We start from the raw sequence: 23,233 nt of genomic DNA, 5'->3' as shown, positions 1-23,233 counted from the left end.
CAACTTTGACTTATTCTACATTAGTACATCTTGTGTACTGCCTAACCTGAGCATGATGAACATATGAGTGAAGTTAATATGCTAGTTATCAAGACATGAGGAAACCAAGCCACATTAAATTTCTGGTCTGAACTAGAGAACTTTTCTTACTATCAGTTGAGAGGAAATGTACCGTTTAAATATATACATACATACACATTTGTATATACACATACATCAATCGATAAAAAGAACAAAGTTGTGTCAGGAGGGCCTGGTTAAAATCTGGCCTCTGACACTTCCTACCTGTGTGACCCTGGGCAAGTCAATTAATCCCGTTTGACTAGCCCTCACCCTTCTGTCTTAAGAGTTGTTACTAAGACATAAAGTAAGAGGGGAAAAAAAATGAACCAAGTAGTCACACATCTCAAACCCATGTTGGTTTTTTGGTCTAAATCTGTCACTTCATCATTATAGGGAACTCCTCCTTAGCAATCAAAATCTTTACTTGTTTTGTAATCTTATGTTGCAACTACCATAATAAACTGGATGCTTAACTTCTTAAATTTCAAACAAAATTATTATGTAACAATTTGAGCATGAACTCTTCCTAATTTAAGAAAAAAACAATTCAAATTGCTCAGAGGAGTTAAATTAACGGAAATTTGTGAATCATTTTATAAAATAAAGAATACTTCTGAAAGGAAATAGGGAGACATTGATTTGCCCCCCCCCTTTTTTTGGTAAAGTGAACTCTAACATTTTTTGAAAATCTGGGTTCAACTACATGCGCAACCCTACCACCCCTTATTTCATTTTCAGTTTTTGAGAAAATTGAGGCCCAGAGAAAGTGACTTTCTGAAGTTACATCACTAGTGATAGAGTATAGATTTCTACTTGGGTTTTGTGACTGTAAACTCAGCATTCTTTTTATTATATCACAAACTTTAAAATAAATTTTCTTGACATTAGACAGAAAAAAGTTTAATCTCCTTAAAAAACGGCAACTAACCTGGTTTCTCTTGTGACTGTATCATTGAAGATATTCCATATCTTTCTTTAGCATAATCCTAAATTTAAAAAAAATTTACATATATCTTTATATTGAAAACAAGTCATACACAGAAAATTAATATATAAAACAATTACAAATATAAAAAGTTAACATTTAGTACCAATTTGATTCAGATGTTCACAATCCTAAGGGAACTGAGATACGTAATAAAAGAAAAGGCTGAGTCAACATACATGTCCAGTTTAGAAAAGGATGTGGTATGTCTCTTTAACATTAGAACATAAATATCATCTAATATTTTAAACACACATTTATTAATAGCTACCAATTTACATATACTTTAAGATTTGCAAATTAATTTATGTTATCTTTGATCCTCACAACAGTTCTGAGGTATATATTATCTTCATTTTACAGATGAGAAAACTGAGTCTGAAAGATTAAATACCTTGACCAGAGCTATATAGCTACTGTTTGAAGCAGGATTTGAAATCAAGTCTTCCCGATTCAGTCTAATTCTTGAACCACTGTGCCAATTATAAATGTATTTATTTTAATGTTTTCTCCAAAATATGCCACATTATTTCAAAGTAGTGATATATATTAAGTCCAGAGATAAAAACAAATGGCACAGACTAGACTGGCTAGATTAGAATCTTATTAGCTTCTTCTCATTCCAGGAATAAATATTAAAAGACTTGGAACCCATTTTGGAGGAAATTTTGTTTCAGAATTCTACTTAGGTTTGAGATCTGACATATTTAACATCATCAAAAAATGTCTTATCTAATTTTTATTTAAAATGGCCTTTCCACAGAAAGCAAGTTATTTCAACCTTATGCCTAAACATGCGGTATTTGCAAGGCTGTATCATTAACTCAAAGTAATATCTCAAAAATCAAAAGGAAATTTTCTTTAGATTTTTGACAGTGTAAGTAGTATTTCTGATTTAATCCATCAATTTCTGCCTACACATTCTAGCTATCAGGTAGAATATGGTGTATTATAAATTTTCCCCCTTTCTATCTTCACTGACCTTAAATTTTAAGTCAAGAAATTAATCTGGATGATATGCATTTATGAAGCTACAATGCTTAAAAAGATAATTTAAACCTTTCAATTTCACAAGCATCAAAACTACATATATCTATGTAGTTATAGGCATTTGGGAGTAGAGTGAACTGGAGTATTTGATCAAGAAATTATTATAGACAACAGCAGCTCACATTTACATAATACTTGTAAACTTTTAAGCACTCTCCTCACTTCAATGTGAAATAGAGTGTACAAATATTCATTTCATGAATGAAGAAAATGAGATGTAGAGAGGGTAAATGACTTCATGGAGCTTTTCTATGCCTGTAATAGCTTCATACTTTTAAGAACTCTATTCCACACACTGGCCAAGTCACTAAGCATTTATTAAACATCTACTATGTGGCACTGTGCTAGGGTTGTTATATGTTATATATAAAACAATTGTGGATCTAAAAATAAATTTAAAAGTGCCACTTTTGATTCAAATATTTATAACCCTACGGGAACTGAGATTAGTAATAAAGGAAAAGGCTAAGTTTATATAAATGCTCTGTTTAGAAAGTGATGTGGCTTACCTCTATACTACATGATCATAAAATATCTAATACCAGTCACATTTATTAATAATAGCTAGCATTTACATGTTTTGAAAAGTTACTTTGCATGTCACCCACAAAAAAACCTGTGAGGTAGGTGCTGCTACTACCCTCATTTAACAGATGAAAAAGATTGAGGCTGAGATTATATGCCTACAGTCACACAATTATTGTGTGGCTTTGTGAAAGATAAAAAGATGATATTCAACTTATTTTCTATTCAGAATTCCTTATGAGAATAGGAAAAAAGATTAAGATACCCTAATATTAGCACAAAGATGCATGAGGAATTGCCAGTCTCCTTTAAATCTTTTCAATTTTACAAAAGGAGGATGGTAGTGGTGTGTTCCTGCCAGTCATTAACATTAGGCTAAACTTTTAACCTCAGTTTTCAAGCTAGTAAAATGAAATTAACACCTGCACCAGGTCTTGGAGAAATTGAAGTCATGGGTGTGAAAGTTAAAATTACAATTTTTTTAAATGAATAAAAAATACTGGGTACAGTTTCAAGAGTTGACTTTCAGGTGCATTTAGGGAGAAAAAGTTACCTCCTTACCACCAGTGACACTTTTATGGGTCTGGGGCATGGGTGGTGAGGCCCGAGAGGTAAGCACAGAACTAAACCACAGAGCTACAGATGCCTACATTTCGTTTTTTAAGATAACGTAGCTATGGAGTGTATTTCGAGGGGTAAGAACCCATGTGTATCTGGGGAGGGGGTATTTAGGACCCCGATGTTTTGGGGGGGTAATAACCCAGAGTATATGCGGTAGATTAAGGACCCCTCTATAAGTGTGTAAATGGGGAGGGGGGTTTAAGGACCCCCCACGGGCAGCGATCATTCTGTAAAGATTCCCCACACACACGCAAGCACACACACACGCAGACACGTGTTAAGGCGGGATCGTTCAGGTCTCAGACTCCTGAGACTAGTCGAGAGAAGGGGTCATTGAGATTACCCTAGCGCGCAGGTCCAAAGGCCTGCCCTAGTCTAGGCTCCACGAGGACCCTGTAGGGCAGGGCCCGGGCTCCCGCATCTCCCCCACCCCTTAAAGCAGGTCCGCCCAGGTGACCATTCCTCCCGGCCCCAGGGAAGAAGGGCACCCACTTCCGCCGCTTCCATGATCTCCCGCGGCTTCTCCTGACTCTGGCGGCTTGCGCTGGGCATCACGAACAACTGGACTGTGGCGAAAGGGCCACGCTTCCTCGAAGGTTTCCGTAACTCTCGGCCCAAGGGGCTTCTCCCTCCCCCTGATCCTGATCCTGATCCTGCCCCCGCCCCCTCAGTGCCTCAGACACGCAGCACACGCGCTCACGCCATCGCTGCGCATGTGCGTCTGGAAAGCTCGCGAGAAATATACCTCTCCTTCCTCCACCGCCCCATCTCTCGAGATCTTGGATGGCCCAAGAACGGGAGGGAGGAGGGGCCCAGAGCTCCTCCTCCTGATAAGTTCCGGGACCCTCATGTAGACTGCTAGGATAAAACGCGCGGGATCTGGGTTTCCTCGCGAAATTTCCCTGAAAGAGAGAATTGAGGGAATGAGATAGACGGTGTTATCTAGAAGCTGCCTCGTGTTCTCAGTCTCTTGTGTTTAAGGACGTGATTTTCTTCATGTTGATCTTTCCATTGATTTCTTACCAGCTAAATCCAGTGGCCTTGTCTTCAATCCTCTGCTTTATCTGCAGTTTTTGACACTTGGATAGATCCTTTTTTCAGGGATATTCTATGGGGGTGAGGAAAACACGCCCCTGTTCCTCCCCCATCGAGATCAATATACTCCTTGTTGGTTACCAGCCCTGAGGGTCGCTGGGTGATTTGTCCTGGCATTGTTCTTCTACATCAACTAGTGGGGGAGTCTCATCCACTCCCAAGAGTTCAATGATTATGTAAATCTACATATCCAACCTTTACTTCTCTCCTGAGCCCCATTCCCAAGGTCATTCATTCCAGAAATACTAACTGATTCAATGTCTGTCAAAGGCCTGGACATCTTTACAGTTGGTTGCCTGGGTTCTCAGTTTCAGTGACATCCTCCCCTCTTTCCTTTCCCCTCCTATATGCAAATCATTTGTCAATCATTTGTCAAATCTTCTAAATCTCACCACCAACATGCCTCAGGCCATAAATATTAAGTGCCTACTATGTGCCATGCACTGTGCTAAGTGTGGACTTTTTCAGTAGCCAGCTAATTAGTTTCCATGCCTCAAGTCCCTCCTCCAATTCATTTCCCAAAGGAGGGCCAAAATGATGGTCCATAGGTATAACCATGTCGCTATACTCAAGAAATTCCAAAGAGTCTCTGTTGGCTTTACAATCAAATTCAAACACCTTTTGCAACCTGGTTCCAAACTACCTTTCCTGCCTTAATATATAGTACTTCAATCCAATAAACATTTATTAAGTATTCACTGTGTGCCACACACTGTGCTAGGGACCAGGGATAAAATTAATAAAAAAGAGAGTTCTTGCATTCAAGAAGCTTACAATTAAATGGGGGGGGGGGGGGGAGATAACACCAAAAGAAAAAAAATGCAGGAAAGTGGGAAGAAGGAGGGAGAAGCTAGGGGATACCTGATAAGGGTAGGGATTTTTGAGGTATTTTCTGATGATCTAGCTGCTATGCCTTCCCCCTAAATTGCTTTGTATTAGTCTTCATATACTTATATATGTGCACATGGTATCTTCCATAAAATGTAAATTGATGGCAGAGACTGGTTCATTTTTGTTCTTTGCATTCCCAGTATTCTAGATAGTGCCTGCCATAACAAGCACTTAAATATTTTTAATTGTTTCTTTACTATTATCTTCTACAAGTGTTTATTGCCTTTTTTTGATTTCACATGCTTTGCATCATCAAGTGAAAAGGCACTTGTGAAAGGGAATAGGAAGAAGGAGTAGGTATCAGTCATTTTAGACAGCCTAATGATTGAAAAATAGAAAGTCTACTGAAATACCTAAGTATTAGCATCCAGGTATGTAAGTTTTATAATCATAATGTATGTTTTATAATCTATAATGTAAAGTTTAAATTATTTTGAGAGTAATTTCAGGAAAAGAAATTTGCCATCTCCCCAGAATCCAGACAATGAACCTGTTTGGAGAAAGCACCATGAAGATGCCTGAAGAACCTACAATGCATCGTGAATATCCATACTGAACTTTGGAGTGCACTTGATTGAACAGTTGAATGCATTTGTTTTGAATGTACACTCTTATGCCAAAGGGGACTGCCCCAATTGGCTTTTTGTCAATGTGGCTAGCAATCATTGTTTTTGTCTTTTCTTTTTATCCCTAAATTTCTGTAATTTAAAAGTTAGTTATGTTTACAAGAGCATTCGAGGAGACCAGTCTCTCGCTACTCTTCAGGGGGGAATGTGATTTTGGAAATTTGGGGGTCTTAATATTGAGATCCATGATATAAACTTCCTGTGGACATTTAGATCTCTTATAAACTACATTTCCCATGATTCCTATTGCATAATACAGGTGGACAGGAAGTGTGATTACATAGAGAGAGGTATAAGACTTGGGACTTGATTGAGGCATGCTCTCTTTTCCTGTGAAGCTAGTTGGGGTCAGAGGTATGGTGTGGTATTTGAACTAGATCTTATCAGGCAGGTGGCTTAATTACTAATATGGATTATAATAAAAGCCTAGTATCTTTAAATATATTATTCTATATTAATTTTGTTTGTTACAGGTAGAATCATAAAGACAAATGGTTGTAGAACAAAGAATAGGAAGTTTATACTTTTTAAAGTGAGACTTGGAGTGACAAATAAGACAATTTTTTTCTGCTTTTTTGGGGGGCAGGTTAAGCAAATGAATAAATTCATTAATCACTAAATCAGTGGTAGGAAGAAAAGGGAATCCAAATATTTAAAAGTGGGACTTTGGGTAGGCAACTGATTCTTCTTTCATTCTCTTGAATCTTGAAAAGAAAAATACAAGGAACTTTTGCCCTTATCCTTCGCTAATAAATCCCTTCATTTCTTTTCACAACTATCCTATATTCCCTTGATAGAAGGAAACTAGTTTTCCCCCATGTAACCTCCATGTTTCTGTCAGCAGCATCAACATTTTCATAGTTTCTTGGATTCAGATCTCTGAAATCACATTTGACTCATCCCTCACATCCAATTAATTACCAAATTTATGGATTCTTTTTTCAAAATGAAGTTTTTATCAGCTGAGAGAGCTCCCACTCCCAACTCCCATGGATTGGCAAGTTAGGTTTCCTGAGTAAGATTGATTCTCCTTAGTGTTCTAGGGGTGCCCCGTGGGACAGGGATATCCTTTTTTTAAAATAGGTTTTTATTGATATCTTTTTTAATTTTTCCAAATTTTCATCTATAGCCTTTCCCTTTCCCTGTTCCAGAGAGTGGAAACTAACAGAATTTAAGCAAAAGATAAAAGAGAGAAAACAAATTCAACAAAACACCAATATGTTTTTTAAACCTTATACTGTAAATTGTTCTATGCCCAAAAGCCTCCTTCTCCTCCTTTCTCTTCTTATATTTCTTTTTTGGGGCCAAGTTTATTCTTTGTAATTAAGTAGCATTTTTTTGTTTTGGTGGTGGTTGTTTTGTTTTCATTTATATTGAATGTTGTTTTCTTGGCTTTACTTGCTTCACTTAGTTCATATTGGTCTTTCTGTGCTTCTCTAATTATTACATTAATTATTTACTTCAGTACAGTAAGATTGCATTAAATACAAGTACTACAGGGTACAGCTGGGTAGCTCAGTGGATTGAGAGTCAGGTCTAGAGACGGGAGGTCCTAGGTTCAAATCCAGCCTCAGACACTTCCCAGCTTTGTGACCCTGGGCAAGTCACTTGACCCCCATTGCCCGCCCTTACCACTCTTCCACCTAGGAGCCAATACACAGAAATTAAGGGTTTAAAAAAAATAAATACAGGTACTACAGTTTGTTTAGTCATTCCCAATTGGTGGGGATCCACTTTGTTTCCAGTTTCCTGTTAACATAAGAAGTGTTGCTATAAATATTTTGTTGTATATAAAGCTTTGTTTTGGTCAATGACATCCTTGGGGTATATACACTACATACATAGCATGCATAGCAGTAGAATCTCTGGGTCAAAGGGCAGAGACATTTTAACCACTTTATTTGCATTATTCTAGATTGCTTTCCATAGTGATTGCACTAATTCAAAGTTTCATCAAGCTTTCCTTCCATAAGTCCAATATTGACTTTTGCTATCTCTGTCAATTCCTTGGCTATTAGATAAAACCTTTGGGTGTTTTGATTTGCATTTTTCCTGTTATTAGTGATTTGGAGCATTCTTTCATATCACTGTTTGAAAACCAGTTATTCATATTCTTTGACCACTGATCTCTTGGGGAATGATTTTTGATCCTATATAGTTTTGTTTTCTATTGATCTTGAAAATAAAAAACTTATTTGACAAAATTTAATAAATTTATTTTCTAGTTTATTGTTTTCCTTCTTATGCTAAATGCCTTAATTTTCCTCATGCAAAAGTTTTTCAGTTTTATGTAATCAAAATTACCTATTTTCTCTTTTATGATTACCTTTATCCCTTCTTTGATTGAGAGCTCATGCTCTACCAATAAATGAGAAAAATATTTGATCTACTTTTCTTCTAATTTTTTATAGTATGCTTTTTAATATTCAAATTGTTTATCTTCATTTTTAATTTCTTATGGAATATGGTATGTTATTAGTCTAAACTTAAATCTATCAGACTGTTTCCAATATTCACAGTAACAAATAGGGAACTCTTTCCTAGGTAATTTACATTTTCAGGTTTAATCAGTACTGGGTTTTTGAGTTCTAGGATTTCTGATATCTATATATGTATATATATATATATATACATATATATATATTATGAGCTCTGAAGGCATTATTTGGGGATATCTTTCTTTTTTAATTTATTTTTTGGAAACCCTTACCTTCCATCTTAGAATCAATAATATGTATTGGTTCTAAGGCAGAAGAGTGGGAAGGGTTAGGCAATGTGGGTTAAGTGACTTGCCCAGGGTCACATAGCTAGGAAATACCTGAGGTCAAATTTGAACCCAGAACCTCCCATCCCTGGTTTGGTCTTTGGCTCTTTAAGGTCCTGGTTGGTCCTGGCTCTTTAAGGGATATCTTTCTAATAGAATTACCTCAAGTTTCCATTCCAGTATATCAATCACCAGTGGTTCCTGAATTAATATTTCATCAATTATTTTTACAAAAGGGATATTTTCTGAAAAGATACAGCAAGAATAAAAAAGGCTTAGGACCTTCCATTCTCCATTTCCCAATCAGCACTGCAGCCATTATGATGTTCTTTTCTCCAGGCCCCCAAATCACAGTACAACTGTTTCTGTCCCTTGTACCTCTCCTGGTTCCATGCCATGCAGTACTTTCTTAGTCATTTTTATGCCATCAGTGCTGACATGGATAGGCAGTGTGATATGGTAATTGGAGCCAGGAAGGCTTTACATTTTGTCTCAGATATTGGTTGTATGACCCTGGCCAAGTCACTTTCTCACTTCTCTAGGCAATACTTTTACCAGAGAAGATACTGACTGGAGTTGGTAGAAGGAATTTCCTTGCCAAGGAGTTCCCTGTATTGATAAAACTGCTGGTCTAACTCCTATCTTGGTGATGACAATGAAAGGGGGAAAAAAGTCCTTCATTATTAACCATTACTTTCTGTAGGGAAGGGCAGGGGCTAGACAAATGTGATTAAGTGACTTGCCCAGAGTCACACAGCTAGGAAATGTTTGAGGCTAGATTTGAATTCAAGGCCTCCCAACTTCAGGCTAGGTACTCTATCCACTGTGCCATTGTGCCACTGTGCCACTGTGCCCAGAAAAAAATCTTTCTTAAAGACATTATGTACTTATTTACCTTCCAAAACAGTTTTCAGGTTACAAACATTTATTATATTACACAACATTGTCTTCTTTTCCTATTACAGTGGAAAGGACTATTTACTAATTCAATCATTGGTCCTAAATTGTTGTGGAGGTTTTTTTTTTAATTAAATTTTTTTTTTTTTAGTTTTTACTTTTCCTTTCTCTTCCTTAATTCATCTTACTTCATCTCTTCCTAGGCAGTAAAAGCACTTTGTTGTAGCCTCTCTACTTTGCTTCTTATCTGTCTGGTGCTTGGAAATCAAGTAAGTTTATGAGCATCATGTGCAAAATAAAAATAAATGGCCTTTATATTGGGGGCATAAGAAACTTTTCTGTAAGCAAAGTGAGTGAACTTTGTGGCATCTGTTTTTATGGCCTTGAAAATATTTTTAGTGGGTACTTCCTTCTAGGTTCTTGCCTATACTTTTAATAGGTGAGATTGCTCATTTGAACTATTATCACCCCCAAAACCTCTCAAACAAAAAATTTTGCCCGTATGGAAAATATATTTTCTGCAGTCTTTGCAAACAATATGCATCACAGTTTTTGTTGTGGTGGTTGTTGACCTTCAAAGTGACTTTTACCTCATTCTCTGTTAAACTCTTGAACTAGAGACAAATTCAATAATAATTTACCTTTATTATTTTAAGATTAACAAAGTGCTTTCTTCACAAATCTACTTGAGATAACTGATACAAGTATGATTGTTCCTTTTTTTATAAGCAAGGAAGCTTAATTAACTTGCCTCAGGTCATTTGGGAGAAAGTGGTAGAGAGAAGTCTTAAAACAATCCTTTTGACTGGAGGCCAAAGTTTTTTCCAATACATCTTATTGTCTCTTGGTATGCAAGGAGCATTGGCTTGGAGATCTATCTTCTGATTCTGGCTCTTCTGCTCTTTGACCCTGTGCAAGTTACTTAATCTCTTTGGACTTTGTTTTCCTTTTTTGTAAAATGAAAGGATGAAACTAAATGATCTCTACAGTCCTTTCCAACCTTAATATTCTATGACTTTAAAAACCTTTTATTTGAACCATCCACAATCTGCCTTCTCACCCTCCAACCCCAAAAACCTACCCCCAATTGATAACACAAGAAAAACAATATCATCAATTAAAGCATATTTTCATTGTCCATGTTGAAAAAAAGTTTGTCTTATTGTGCACTGAATCCTTCATCTCTCTATCAGAAGGTAGGGAGCATATTTTGCCACTGGAATCCTGGTTGGTCATTATGCTGATAAGAGTTTAATTCAAGGGGCAACTGGGTGGCTCAGTGAATTGAGAGCCTGGCCTAGAGGTCTTAGGTTCAAATCTGGCCTCAGACACTTCTGAGCTGTGTGACTCTGGGTAAGTCATTTGACCCCCATTGCCTAGCCCTTACCACTGCAGATTTTAAAATTAATATTCAATATCTCCAAAGTATAATATTTATAAAAATTTATTAATATTTAACTAGAGAGCTAGAGAACACAGGAATGTCCACCACTCAATCCACATGGAAGAGAGAGGGCGTGGCAGAGTGAACCTAAACTATATACAGACCTTGTAACCTCGCACAAAGAAGGGCAGAAGGAATTGTGGGTAACACAGAAAGGAATTTGGGGCAATACAGTTTTTAGCATTCAAGATATTTCTAACTATACACCACTCTTCTGCCTTAGAACCAATACACAGTTTTAAAAAAAAGTTTAATACAATAATATTTCATCACATTTATTATATATATATATAATTTATTCATCCATTTCCCAATTTATGAGTATCCCCTCAGACTCCCATTCTTTGCCACTTTAAGAAGAGCTAAAAATATTTCTGTACATTCTTAGGGTTTGTTGCAATTAGGGCTAATCCTTTTCTTAGTCTATCTTCCCTCCAATTCCCTCTCCCTCCTTTTCCCCTTTCCCTATTTCCCTGTTAAATGAAATAGATTTCTGTATCTATCTCTTGGTGTATATATACATATATATATATTTTTTTTGACCAGTTGGGATGAGAAAGAGGTTCAAATGTCAGCCATTGCTCACCACTCTCTCCTTGCTTGCAGGGATGTAGACTTCAATACCGCATTCAACTCTTCACCCTGCCATGTACTTTTGTTTTGTTTCATTTTATTTATTTATTTTTGAGTTCCTAATTCTCTCTTTCCTTTCACTGCTCCCTTACTCATTGAGAAGGCGTATCAATTATACCTATGAAATAATGCAAAATATATTTCCAGATTAGCCATGTTGCCAAAAAAAAAGCAAGAAAAATAAAGAGTAAAAAAATTATACTTCAATTTGATTCAGAGTTCATCAGTTCTCTCTTTAGAGGTGGATTACATTTTTCATCACAAATCCTTTGGAATTGTCTTGGATCATTGTATTAGTCTGAATAACTAAGTCTTTCACAATTGGTCATCAGTACAGCATTGCTGTTACTATGTACGGTGATCTGATTCTGCTCACTTAATTCTGAATCAGTTCATGAAGGTCTTCTCAGGTTTTTCTGAAACCACCCTGCTCATCATTATTTATAGTATTCCAACGCAATCATTTACCACAACTTGTTCAGCCATTCCCCAGTTGATAAGCATCCTCTTAATTTCCAATTCTTCACCACCACAAAAACAGATGTCACAAATATTTTTGTACATATAGATCCTTTTCCTTTGATGTCTTTGGGATACAATGTCTTTGGGTAGTTGTATTACCAAGTCAAAGGATATGTACAGTTAGATGGCCCTTTGGGCATCTTTCCAAATTGTTTCCTATAATTAATTGTTGGACCAGTTTACAACTCTACTAATGGGGCATTAGTGTTCCTATATTTCCTTTCTTTTTCTATCCCCTTAGCTAATCTGATAAGTGTGAGTTGTCTTAATTTTCATTTCTCTAATCAATAGTGGTTTAGAGTTGTGGTGTTCTAGTATGCCTCTCGTACAACCCTGGTATGATCTAGGACTTCTTTTTGCACAATTATGCAGCTTTTCCCAGTGTACTACAGTGCTTTATGTGCAGTTTACTTCTGGCCTGACCCTTCCCCAATGTCCAAAGACCTCTCCGTTTGTCTTTCTAGGCACAACTGGGTTGGACAAATGGTGCACTGTGCTTTTTTCTCCATTTCCCCATCCAGATTCTGCCTGGTGCATTTTCTAGAACTGCTTGGAGGATTCTTTGGAGGAGAGAGCCCAAAGCATTGCTTTTTAAATCTCCACCATTTTGACACCCACCCCTATGTTTACTAGGATGCCTCTTTCTACTGTAATAATGCTCTTTTCTCTCCATTCTTTTCTCATTGAAGTCTTCTTTATAAAATGTGGATAACTTCTTCTTCTTGGCCCCTGATTGATCATTTAGAACAAGCTGTTTCCCCGAAAGCTTCCTAGCTCAGCATCATAGATAACTCATTTCTCCTGCCTTGCCTATCACCTAAAAGGATGATACTTTTTCCACTGGCCTTCTAGCCATAGACTTTCCCATGGTTTTACAGTGTGCAGCTGCTACTAGATACCAACTACATTTCTGCTGAGTGAATTGCCTTCCCTTGTCTTGTTTCTCTGTGGTTGATTGTCTTCAGTATTTTATGTGAGTTGTAAACATACTGGGTAGAAACTGTATTCAATGAGTGACAAACAGTAAAATGAATGATAAAAATGTACTGTCTCATAAAATGAAAATGAGTAGGGCTTCTATCCTAAAGAAAAGTAAGAAAACATATCATATATTATGAAAATAACAATTGCTTCTTTTTCTCAAAATACTCTACTTTGAAACTCCAAAATCTTTGTCTCTTTTATCCTTCTTGCATTCTTTTCCATTGATAATCTATTTTTCTTCTTAACCTTTTTCATAGTTTCTGTAGAAAGTACAACTATCTTTATAGTAAAAAATTGTAGTCATGGGGACAATTCCCCAAGATTCTAAGTTGAGGATTTTTACAGGACTTATTTTTCTTCAGGAGCTTAGTTAGTAAGAATAATTAGTTAAAATGATCTTGGACATTTCTGAATGACTTATGACAAAGAATGTTATCTGCCTCCAGAGAAAGAACTGTTGGAGTCAGATGCAAATCAAAGCATACTTGCCTTCACATTGGTTTATTTATGATTTTCTTTTGGGGTTTTGGTTTTATATGAGTATCCTCATATAAACAACAATGATTAATTTGGAAGTATGTTTTGCATGATAATACATATAGAACCCAGATCAAATTACTTACTATCACTGAGATGGGGGAGGGAAGGGAGGAAGGGAGACAGTTTGGATCTTATAATTTTGGAAAATGAATGTTGAAAATTGTTATTACATGCAACTGGGAAAAAATCTTTATATACAATTATTAAAAAAAAATAGTTAAAAGCTGCAAAGGAGGGGCAGTTAGGTAACAGGGATAGAATGCCAGGCCTGCAGTAGGTAGGACCTGGGTTCAAAATGTGGCCTCAGATACTTCCTAGCTGTGTGACCCTGGGCAAGTCACTTAACCCTAGTTAGCCTAGCCCTTGCTGCTCTTCTGCCTTATTACTGATATTAGGACAGAAAGTGAGGGTTAAAAAAAAGCTGTAGAGGCAGCATAGTATTGAATAATTAGGGAATGCAGGAAAGAACCAAAGCTATATAATGAGTCTGAATGAGTCACCCCAAAGTAAAACTTTAAAAATTTTGATGATCAGCTTTAGAGTCTAAAATACCTAGGTTAAAGCCTCCTCCAGTCACATATGATCATGGTGTAAATTGCTTATCAATGACTCAAGAAATTCTCCAAGACAATTATAGGAAAGTTCCTGATCTACATTGATGGAGGAAGTCACCACGCTGAGAGAAGCCTTCAGTACTCCAATAGTCCAATGGATCTTTTATTTTATCATTGTGAGCCCTCTAAAAATACAAATTATAACTCATTCATACCTATTCATCTTGCTCTAGGATAGGTGTACTATGCTTTCCTTATATTCTGCTTCCTTGAAGGAAATCTCCACATAGGGAATTCTCCACAGTGATGGAATCATAGATTTGGATCCCAAAAAGGAAAGCCACTCCGTGTCTGACTGGGTTAAGCTATTCCCTCACCTCTTCCTTGTTTCTTCTACCTTGGTGTACTCCCAAACAAAGGCCAATATCCTGGAGGCTCTTTCTTCTCCCCTAGAGTGCCAGCATCTCAGTCTTTTTCCTTCTCATCCCTGTTCAACTAAGGTTACCTCATATGCTGTAAGCACCAAGCAAGGTTTGTATTATTTGCAGAGGCATGTTCTAGTCATTCAAGCCAGGAATCTTGGAGTAAAAACATTCTTTTTTAAAAATTTAAAAATTTAAAAAATCACATTAAAGTAATTATCAAGGCATACCGTTTTTTCTTCCTTAACATTATTAACATTTATCATTTTGTAGAAAATAGGTTTTTCACTATTGTGGGAAGGAAGAAAAGGACCACTTGAGGTTCAAGTCAGGCTATAAGCCTCCAGTAGAATTGTGAACTCCTTGAACAGAGGGACTATTTTCATTTTATCTTTATTACCTGCGTTGCTTTGCTTATATAAACATTTGTTGGTTGTGAATTTCTGACTTCTTTATAATAGAGTAGATACTCAATAAATATTTTTGGCTGAACTAGTAGAATTCAAGGACACAAATTATTGACCAAATATATGATATATGAGAAGCAGAATTGCAATAGTGAATAAACTATTGGACTTGGAGGCAGGAAGACCTGGGTTCAAATCTTTCTGCTTCTCATTCTTTCTGCTGCTATGTGATCAAGAGCAAGTCGCTTAATCTCTCTGTCTTACTTTGTTCATTTGTAACATGGGAACAGCTATATCTGTTGATGCCATCTAGCATGGTCTTATAGGAATCAAATTATAGTAAAGTGCTTTGGAAACTTTAAAGTGCTATATAAATGTCAGCAATTATATTTTGTAAGTGATTACCAGCCTTATTGTGGTTCAGTGTCATAACTCATTGCCTGACGAGTAACAAAATTGTTTTTAAAAATAGCTCAAAAGAGAATCATATGCATGCTACTTAATTTAAAAATTCATAAAAAATTCATGCATTGTTATACATCAATCAAACAATAAGCATTTCTTCAAAGACATAACTAAAGCAGTCTTTGCCCCAAGGGCTTATTCTCTAGCAAGACAACCCATATGTATATATATAAATATAATTCTGAATACATATATACAAAATTATGAGAGAAGCTACAAATTAAGATCCTACCCTAGTCAGGTTAGACTAGTTTTTCCTTAAAAGGTATTAAAACTGTCCAGGGCACTAAGGCTTGGGTCATTAGTAGAACTTCTGGGGACCTGAGAACTGAAACAATCAAGAACTGAAGGGATGGAGTTCTTCGATCAAGCTTTGGACAACATATCTACAGCATGACCATCAGGAGTGAGGAAAACATTCCAAGCATTGTAGATTTGTCATGGACCTCCTTTTCCATCACCTCTGCTACTTCTTGCCCTGTCAGCACAAAAAGCAACAGATTGATTAGGGAAGGCATCTTACTGCATATAGCCAAGACTGATAAAGGTGCAGAACTAGTATAATAGGCAATGATCGCTCATTCTATTTTGTTGGGGAAGGGAACTTCACAGTGGCTGGAAAGATGATGAAGGGCTAGAAGCAAGTCAAAGTTTTTCTTTTCTCCTTACTGACTATTATAAGGAGAAAGGCAAAATCTTTTTTTTTTTTTTTTTTTTTTGCCCATTGAGGGTGGTAAGAGGGTATATTATTGCAATTTGCTCAGAAACCACCCAAAATGGTTAAAATAAGTCTTTTGCTTAAAGTAATGAACTCTCAGAAATCCAGAAAATTTGTATACTGTTCAAAGAGATTTTCTGAGAAGCGATCTAGTTCAATACCAATTGAAATAAAAACCTTAGTAACTTCCCCAACAAGTGGTCATTTAGCTTCTGCTTGAAGACATTCTGTGATGGAGAATTCACTAAATCCATCCCATTTATAAATATTGGAAATGTCTTCCTTATATTGAGGAGAACTTTGTCAACCTTTAAATTCCATTCATTCATCCTACTTCTTCCTTCTTTAGAACAAACAGAACAAGACTAATTCTTTTATCTATGAATCCAGAACAATTTATTTCCTGATGTTCTCCATTGTTTTGGGATAAACATAATGTCTTTGTATTATTACTTCAAGCACAGAAATTACTAGTCTTGAACTTCTTGCTTCCCATTTAACAATTTTCCTTTCATCATATATAAAACTCTTTTTGCAGTTCACTTTTTCAGATCATCAGATTTAATAACTGTTTCTTCCCATATGTCCAAGAAAGAAGTGAAAACCTATTGTGAGTGAAATGTGTTGTATCTTCTTAGAACTTAAGTTGCTAGATGATAAAAATTATGTTTGTGTTTTCTGTATCCTGTCTAGCACCAGAAAAAAAAGTCTTGGTTTTCTTTTGGTTTTCTTTTATCTTGGAGAGAGATGATTCTTTCTCTTTATGAAAACCAAGTGCAAGTTGGTATAGTAGGCAGCTAAATGATGCCAGTGGATAGAGCTCTGGTCCTGGAAGTGATGATTTCAAATCTGATTTCAGATGCTTACTGTATAACTCTGGGCAAGTCACTTTACCTCATTTTCCTCACCTGTAAAATGGGGATAATAAAATGCTTATTCTTTTCTTTTCCTCTTTATGACCGTCTTTAAAAATTTTTAAATTTTTTTTAATCATTTGTTTTTACATTGTATTATTTTCTGAGTAAATGCATTTCCCTTTCTCTATTTGGCAAGTCTATACCTTATAACAAAGAATAAAAAAAAGGAAGAGAAAAAAGGCATTTGAGTAATATCAACATATATATACATACATATATATATGTAACTGACATTATATACAATATCTCACACCCTTTTTTCCCCACTTCTGTTGGTTTTTGACCTTTGTCCTTGAAGAGGATCAAAATGACATTGGTATGTTAATGCCAATGTATGGTGTGTCCATCAGTGGCTGCTCAGACCAATATGAGCTCAGAAAGCTCTTCCACAGGCCTGACACAAATAGCCCATATGAATAATTGAGTTAGAGATGTCTCTATATTTTTGCATCTCACATTTCTTTTGAACTACTACAATTTTACTTTGCTCATAGAACACAGTGCCTTCTTGTTGGACATCTTGTAGGACACCTTGTAGGACAATCCTGTGCCAATGTGAATGTCTCACAATCAATTCCAAAGTTCTTCAGAGAGATCTTGAGAAGTCCTTGTATCGTATCATCTATAAAGTATATGCAGACATACTTTTAAAAATAATATTTATTTTTCCCTCAATTACATAAAAAACAATTTTTAACCTTTTTTTTGCTAGAGCCAAATTCTCTCCTTCCTTCCCTCTCTCCCCCTCACCCCCTTCCCTGAGACAGTAAGCAATCTAATGTAGATTTTACATGTGTAATAGTGTAAAACATCTTTCTATATTAGACATTTTGGGAAAAAGAACAAACAAAAAAAGTAAAGAAATAAAATCAAATACAGTGACATACTTTTTCTCAATTTGTTTTTTTTTGGGGGGGGCAAGCTTAAGCATTATAATTCCAAAGAGATCAGTTTTCCTTTCTTTTTGTTATTTCCATTTACACCTTTATAATTGTTGCACATATTGTTTTCCTGGTTCTGCTCACTTCATTCTAGCCATCAATGCATGCTTCTCCAAGTTCTTAAAATTCATCATTTCTTATGGTACAATAATATTCCATTACATTCATGTACCACAATTTGTTTAACAATTCCCCTTTCTATGGGTATCAACTTCACTTCCAGTTCTCTGTAACTACAAAATATACTATGAAATTTTGATATATATGGGATATTTCTGACTTTAAACTCCTTGGTACATATCTTGGCACTAGAATCTTTGGTTCAAAGGACATCAGGACCTTAAAATTTTTTTCTTTTTGTTAGTGTTACTTAAAACACTAAATCCTACCTCCTTTTCATATGAGGTAGTATATTTTATAGTTATGTAATTAGTTTAGAGGGCAGTTTTAGTTTAGAGGCAGTTAGATGATGTAGTGGATAAAGTGCTGGACCTGAATTTAGGAAGTGCAGAGTTCAAATCTTTATCTTAGATACTTTCTAGCTGGGCAAGTCATCCAACTTCTGTCTGCTTCAGTTGTCTCAACTATACAGTTGGGGAAAATATAATGGGGAAAATAATAACACCTGTGTCCCAGGGTTTTTGTGAGGATCACATAAGATAATATTTGTTCCCTTAGCAGTGTCTGGAACCTAACAGGCAGCTTATTAAATGTTTATTCCCTTTCCTGGCTTATGTACTATGACACTGTCTATGCTTTAGGTATAAAAATATTATCTACATAGAAAATGTCCCCTCCTTTCTTTTTTTAATTCCTTTCTGCTAGAAGTAATTTGGAATATCTTTGAATTAGAATAAAACAATTTTAGGTTTAAAGGAAATGAAAACTGATCATCCTTACCTTCTGTCTTGGAGTCAATACTGTGTATTGGTTCTAAGGCAGAAGAGTGGTAAGGGTAGGCAATGGGGGTCAAGTGACTTGCCCAGGGTCACACAGCTGGGAAGTATCTGAGGTCAGATTTGAACCTAGGACCTCCCATCTCTAGGCTTGGCTCTCAATCCACTGAGCTACCCAGCTGCCCCCTTTTTTTAAAACCTTAACTTCTGTGTATTGGCTCCTTGGTGGAAGAGTGGTAAGGGTGGGCAATGGGGGTCAAGTGACTTGCCCAGGGTCACAGAGCTGGGAAGTGTCTGAGGCCAGATTTGAACCTAGGACCTCTCATCTCTAGGCTTGGCTCTTAGTCCACTGAGCTACCCAGCTGCCCCCTCTGATCCCATATTTTTAACTGATGTTTTTATTCTATTTTTTTCAGTATGTGATTTAATAAAAGCAGAAAGGGTAGTAGTTCCCACTGGTTTACCACCTACCTGTGTAAAGAGAACTATCACATTTTCTAATTACACTTAACAAACAAAAACTCAAACTTCCTTGCCCCTTCTGTTACCAAAAAGTCACTAATGGAGTTTGGCCTTTAATTGGCAGTTCCTACCTGGTGATGTACTCAAAATGATGAATATCTGAAATGTATTTCCTGACACATACCTGGGAAAAAGCCACAAGAGACAGCCACAATAAAGAGGATGATTAGTTTTTTGTTCATTCAGAAGGGACTAATGAATGAATATAAATGACATCACCACAAAGCCACTGATGTGGCAGATGTTCAAGACCTACATTTTGCTCATGCAATGGGACCTACCAGACTGCAGTGATGCTAAATAATTTATGGCCGAGGCGTATAGTCAAGCACAGAGCTGAGAGGGGAAAGCTGTGATCATGTCAGCATCTAGAGATTTAAAACTAGCTTTTCCCATCCCTAAAAAGAAATTGTGTGTGTATGTGTTTGTGTGTGTGTGTTTGTGTGTGTGTATAAAATACAATTTCACTTAAAAAAATAAACTGTACATGCTAGTGAAGTGCTTGGAAGAACAGTTCTAGGAGGAAACTTTAAAATAATTCATTTTAAGTCTTTTCTTGATGGTCTGTAGCATTTTTTCTATGTAACCAATGCTGATAATTCTCTTTTATTCACTAATATTTTCTATTGTTCATTAAAAGCAAAATGAAATCTATTCAACTAAATACATTTTTAAATCCCATGTGAGAGAAATACATGTGTAAAGACATTCTAAGTCCACCTGTTCCTAGTCACATCCCTGGAACATTTGAAATCATGCACAGGATGAACGTATGTGAGTGTCTGTGTAACAATAACAAAACAAAAATTGTCATCTGGATTCCGGAAGTTTTTATTGGGCAGGGAGCCAAAGTTTACAGGCCCTTCCACACACGGTTGTATATTCTAATGTTCATTGACCAGGAAAGCAATTTTAAGGTTTTCAAATGACATTTTTTTCCTTCACAAAGCTGTTGTAAAATAAAATACAAATCCTTCCTGAATTCTCCCCGCTCTACTTCCTTTAGGAAGTTTTAAGTCAGTGGGAAACAAAGCCTTATTCAGAGGATTAAAGTCATAGTCATTCTCTTTGTTTTCAAACTTCAATAATATCATTTTCTTCCTACAAACAGAAATTTCAATTCATAAATCTTCTCGAAAACAGGAAATTTGGGAAAGCACGTGCTTATATGATAACAAACAAGGGATATGTCACTTGCCACAAAAAGTTTACACAAATAAAAGATGCATCCTTTGTCATTTAAAAAAGACATCCAATTTCTGAATGAATTTTAGAAAGGTTATCCTTTATTTATTCCTTTTTTTCTTACCTACTGTTTTAGTACAGAAGAGTGGTAAGGACTAGGAAATTGGGGTTAAGTGACTTGCCCGGGGTCACACAACTAGGAAGTATCTGACACCAATTTTAAACACAGGTTCTCCTAACTCCAGGCCTCGCACTATATCCACTATGCCACCTAATTGCCCCTGAAAGATTATCCTTTATAAAAGACATCACATGTCATGACCTGTTAATTAAATTAATTAATTATTATTTATTGTTTATATATTTATTAAAGAATTAATTAAAAACTAAATTAAACAGTGGTTTTGTTCCTTACAGGATAGGATGTTAATTACAATTGCTTTCTCTGATGCCATATTCTTCCTTTTATGCCCTATATCTCACCCCTCCATCTCCACAATAATAATAATAGTAATAGCACTTATGTAGCACTTTAGTGTTTGCAAAGCACTATACATATTCTGTCTCTAATGTTCCTTGCAATAACTCTTTCAAGTAATTTGTAAACATAAATATATAAAAGTTTTTAAAAATAACCCTTTCAAGTAGGTTCTATTATTATCCTCATTTTATAGATGAGGAAACCAAAGATGAGAAAAGTTAAATGACTTGCTCAGGGTCACACAGCTATGAAGTGTCTGAAGCAAGATTAAGTTTAGTCCAAGTCAGTTTGACTTGATTGCCCATATTCACTCCCCCTAGTTTCTCTGGCCCATCCTAGTCCAGCCACCTCTAGTCCTCCTTTTTCACCTGTGGGATGGGGAAGGGTAAGAAAGAACATATAATAAGAGAAGGATGAGAAAGAACATATAATAAGCTGGCAGGGATCACCAGGAGCTTACAGCAATCATAGGGGAACAAGGTAGGCAAGGTTGTTATGGTAACCAGGGAGCCAGTATGTGGCACTGAGCAGGTGGTAGCTGTCCTAGACATATTTATGCCAGTTATCTTGCACTTAGGTCCTCAAAGCCATTGGTAATAAATTGTACTAGAGCAAATTCACTTTGGAAAATTAGCCAGGGTCTTTCTAAATTAAATGCTGGTGACATGAGGCAGTATGCTGTAGAAGACAGAGCACTAATTTGAGAAATAGACCTAAATTCAAATCCCACTTAAAAAAATTCTGACCTTCTGTCTTCATGACAGTTTTAAGAAAGAAGAATGGCAAAGGCTAAGCAATTGGGGTTAGGTGACTTACCCCAGCTAGGAAGTGTCTGAGGCCCTATTGAACCCAGGCCCTTCCAACTCCAGGCCTGGCATTCTATCCACTGTGCTCCCTTGCTGCCCCTCCAATCTCACTTCTGATGCTTACTACTTTTATGACCTTGGACAGGTTGATTAACATCCTGGACCTCATTTTTCTGAGGTCTCTTCTAGATTTTCAATCTTATGATATTGTTCTTTAAATTTATTTCTCATTTGACAGCAAGATTTTTTTTTAAACCCTTGTACTTCGGTGTATTGTCTCATAGGTGGAAGATTGGTAAGGGTGGGCAATGGGGGTCAAGTGACTTGCCCAGGGTCACACAGCTGGGCTGGGTGAGGCCGGGTTTGAACCTAGGACCTCCCGTCTCTAGGCCTGACTCTCACTCCACTGAGCTACCCAGCTGCCCCCCTGACAGCAAGATTTTTGACAAATGTTGTCTGTTTTATTGCCAAACAAAAATAGGTCATCACAACAAAGCTTCCGTCCTATTAGTATTTAGTGGAAGGAATTTCCCTTGACGACTATTCTTCATAGATTAGCTCATTCCCTTTGGTTTTCTCCCACCCTTCTAGGGCTAGAGAAGCACCAGACTTACCCAAATAGTGAGGCTTGGCATTGTGTTCCAAGCCCTGGCATCTGGGGATGCAGTGCACAGTGATCAGTGGTACCCAGACTGGTTCTAGACTAGACTCCATGCCCTCAGAACACATTTTATTGCACTGTTATAGGACCTTATTTGATCTTCAGAGGATAAGAAATGGCAGGTTAGATTTCATATTTCCATTTTATAGAAAAAGAAACTGAGCCTCAGAAAGATCAGATGACTTGCCTAGAATCATACAAGTAAGTAAAACTAAAATCTGTCTTATGACATAACATTCTATTTTTAAAGATAGATATAACCTCGTAAGTTTACAGATGAAGAAACCAAGTCCCATAGAGAAATGACTAGCTCATAATCATGGAAGTAGAGATGAGCTTTAAATCTGGTTTATTTGCTTTCATCCTATCTAAATTGTTGACTTGCTGGAAAAGATACTTATTCGGGGAATACTTATATATACAGAGATGGAGATAGATAGTAGTGATTTTTAGGGGAAATGGACTAGCTGAATATTTAATTATATAGCATCATAGGATTTAGAGTTGGAAGAGATATGAAAGATCATCTAGTCCAACCCCTTCTTCATTTAAAGCAGTGGTTCCCAAACTTTTTTGGCCTACTGCCTCCTTTCCAGAAAAAATATTACTTAGCGTCCT

General features: G+C 36.4%; 1 protein-coding gene across 1 annotated transcript in view; it reads right to left on the bottom strand.

Annotated features, from left to right (window-relative positions):
- The window catches only part of DARS1 (aspartyl-tRNA synthetase 1), a 69,796-nt gene extending 65,902 nt beyond the window's left edge, over positions 1-3,894 (bottom strand). Inside the window, exons 1-2 of the mRNA XM_044669901.1 lie at positions 3,737-3,894; positions 992-1,049 (exon numbers count right to left, since the gene is read on the bottom strand). Of these exons, the coding sequence (XP_044525836.1) occupies positions 992-1,049; positions 3,737-3,796 (118 nt within the window). The 5' untranslated portion in view covers positions 3,797-3,894. The remainder of the gene's footprint in view (positions 1-991; positions 1,050-3,736) is intronic.
- Positions 3,895-23,233: the final 19,339 nt, after the last annotated feature.

This window comes from Gracilinanus agilis, chromosome 3, assembly GCF_016433145.1.
Source record: "Gracilinanus agilis isolate LMUSP501 chromosome 3, AgileGrace, whole genome shotgun sequence".
NCBI lineage: Eukaryota > Metazoa > Chordata > Mammalia > Didelphimorphia > Didelphidae > Gracilinanus > Gracilinanus agilis.
The sequence above is the reverse complement of the archived record's forward strand: the minus strand, read 5'-3'. Positions and strand labels throughout refer to the sequence as shown.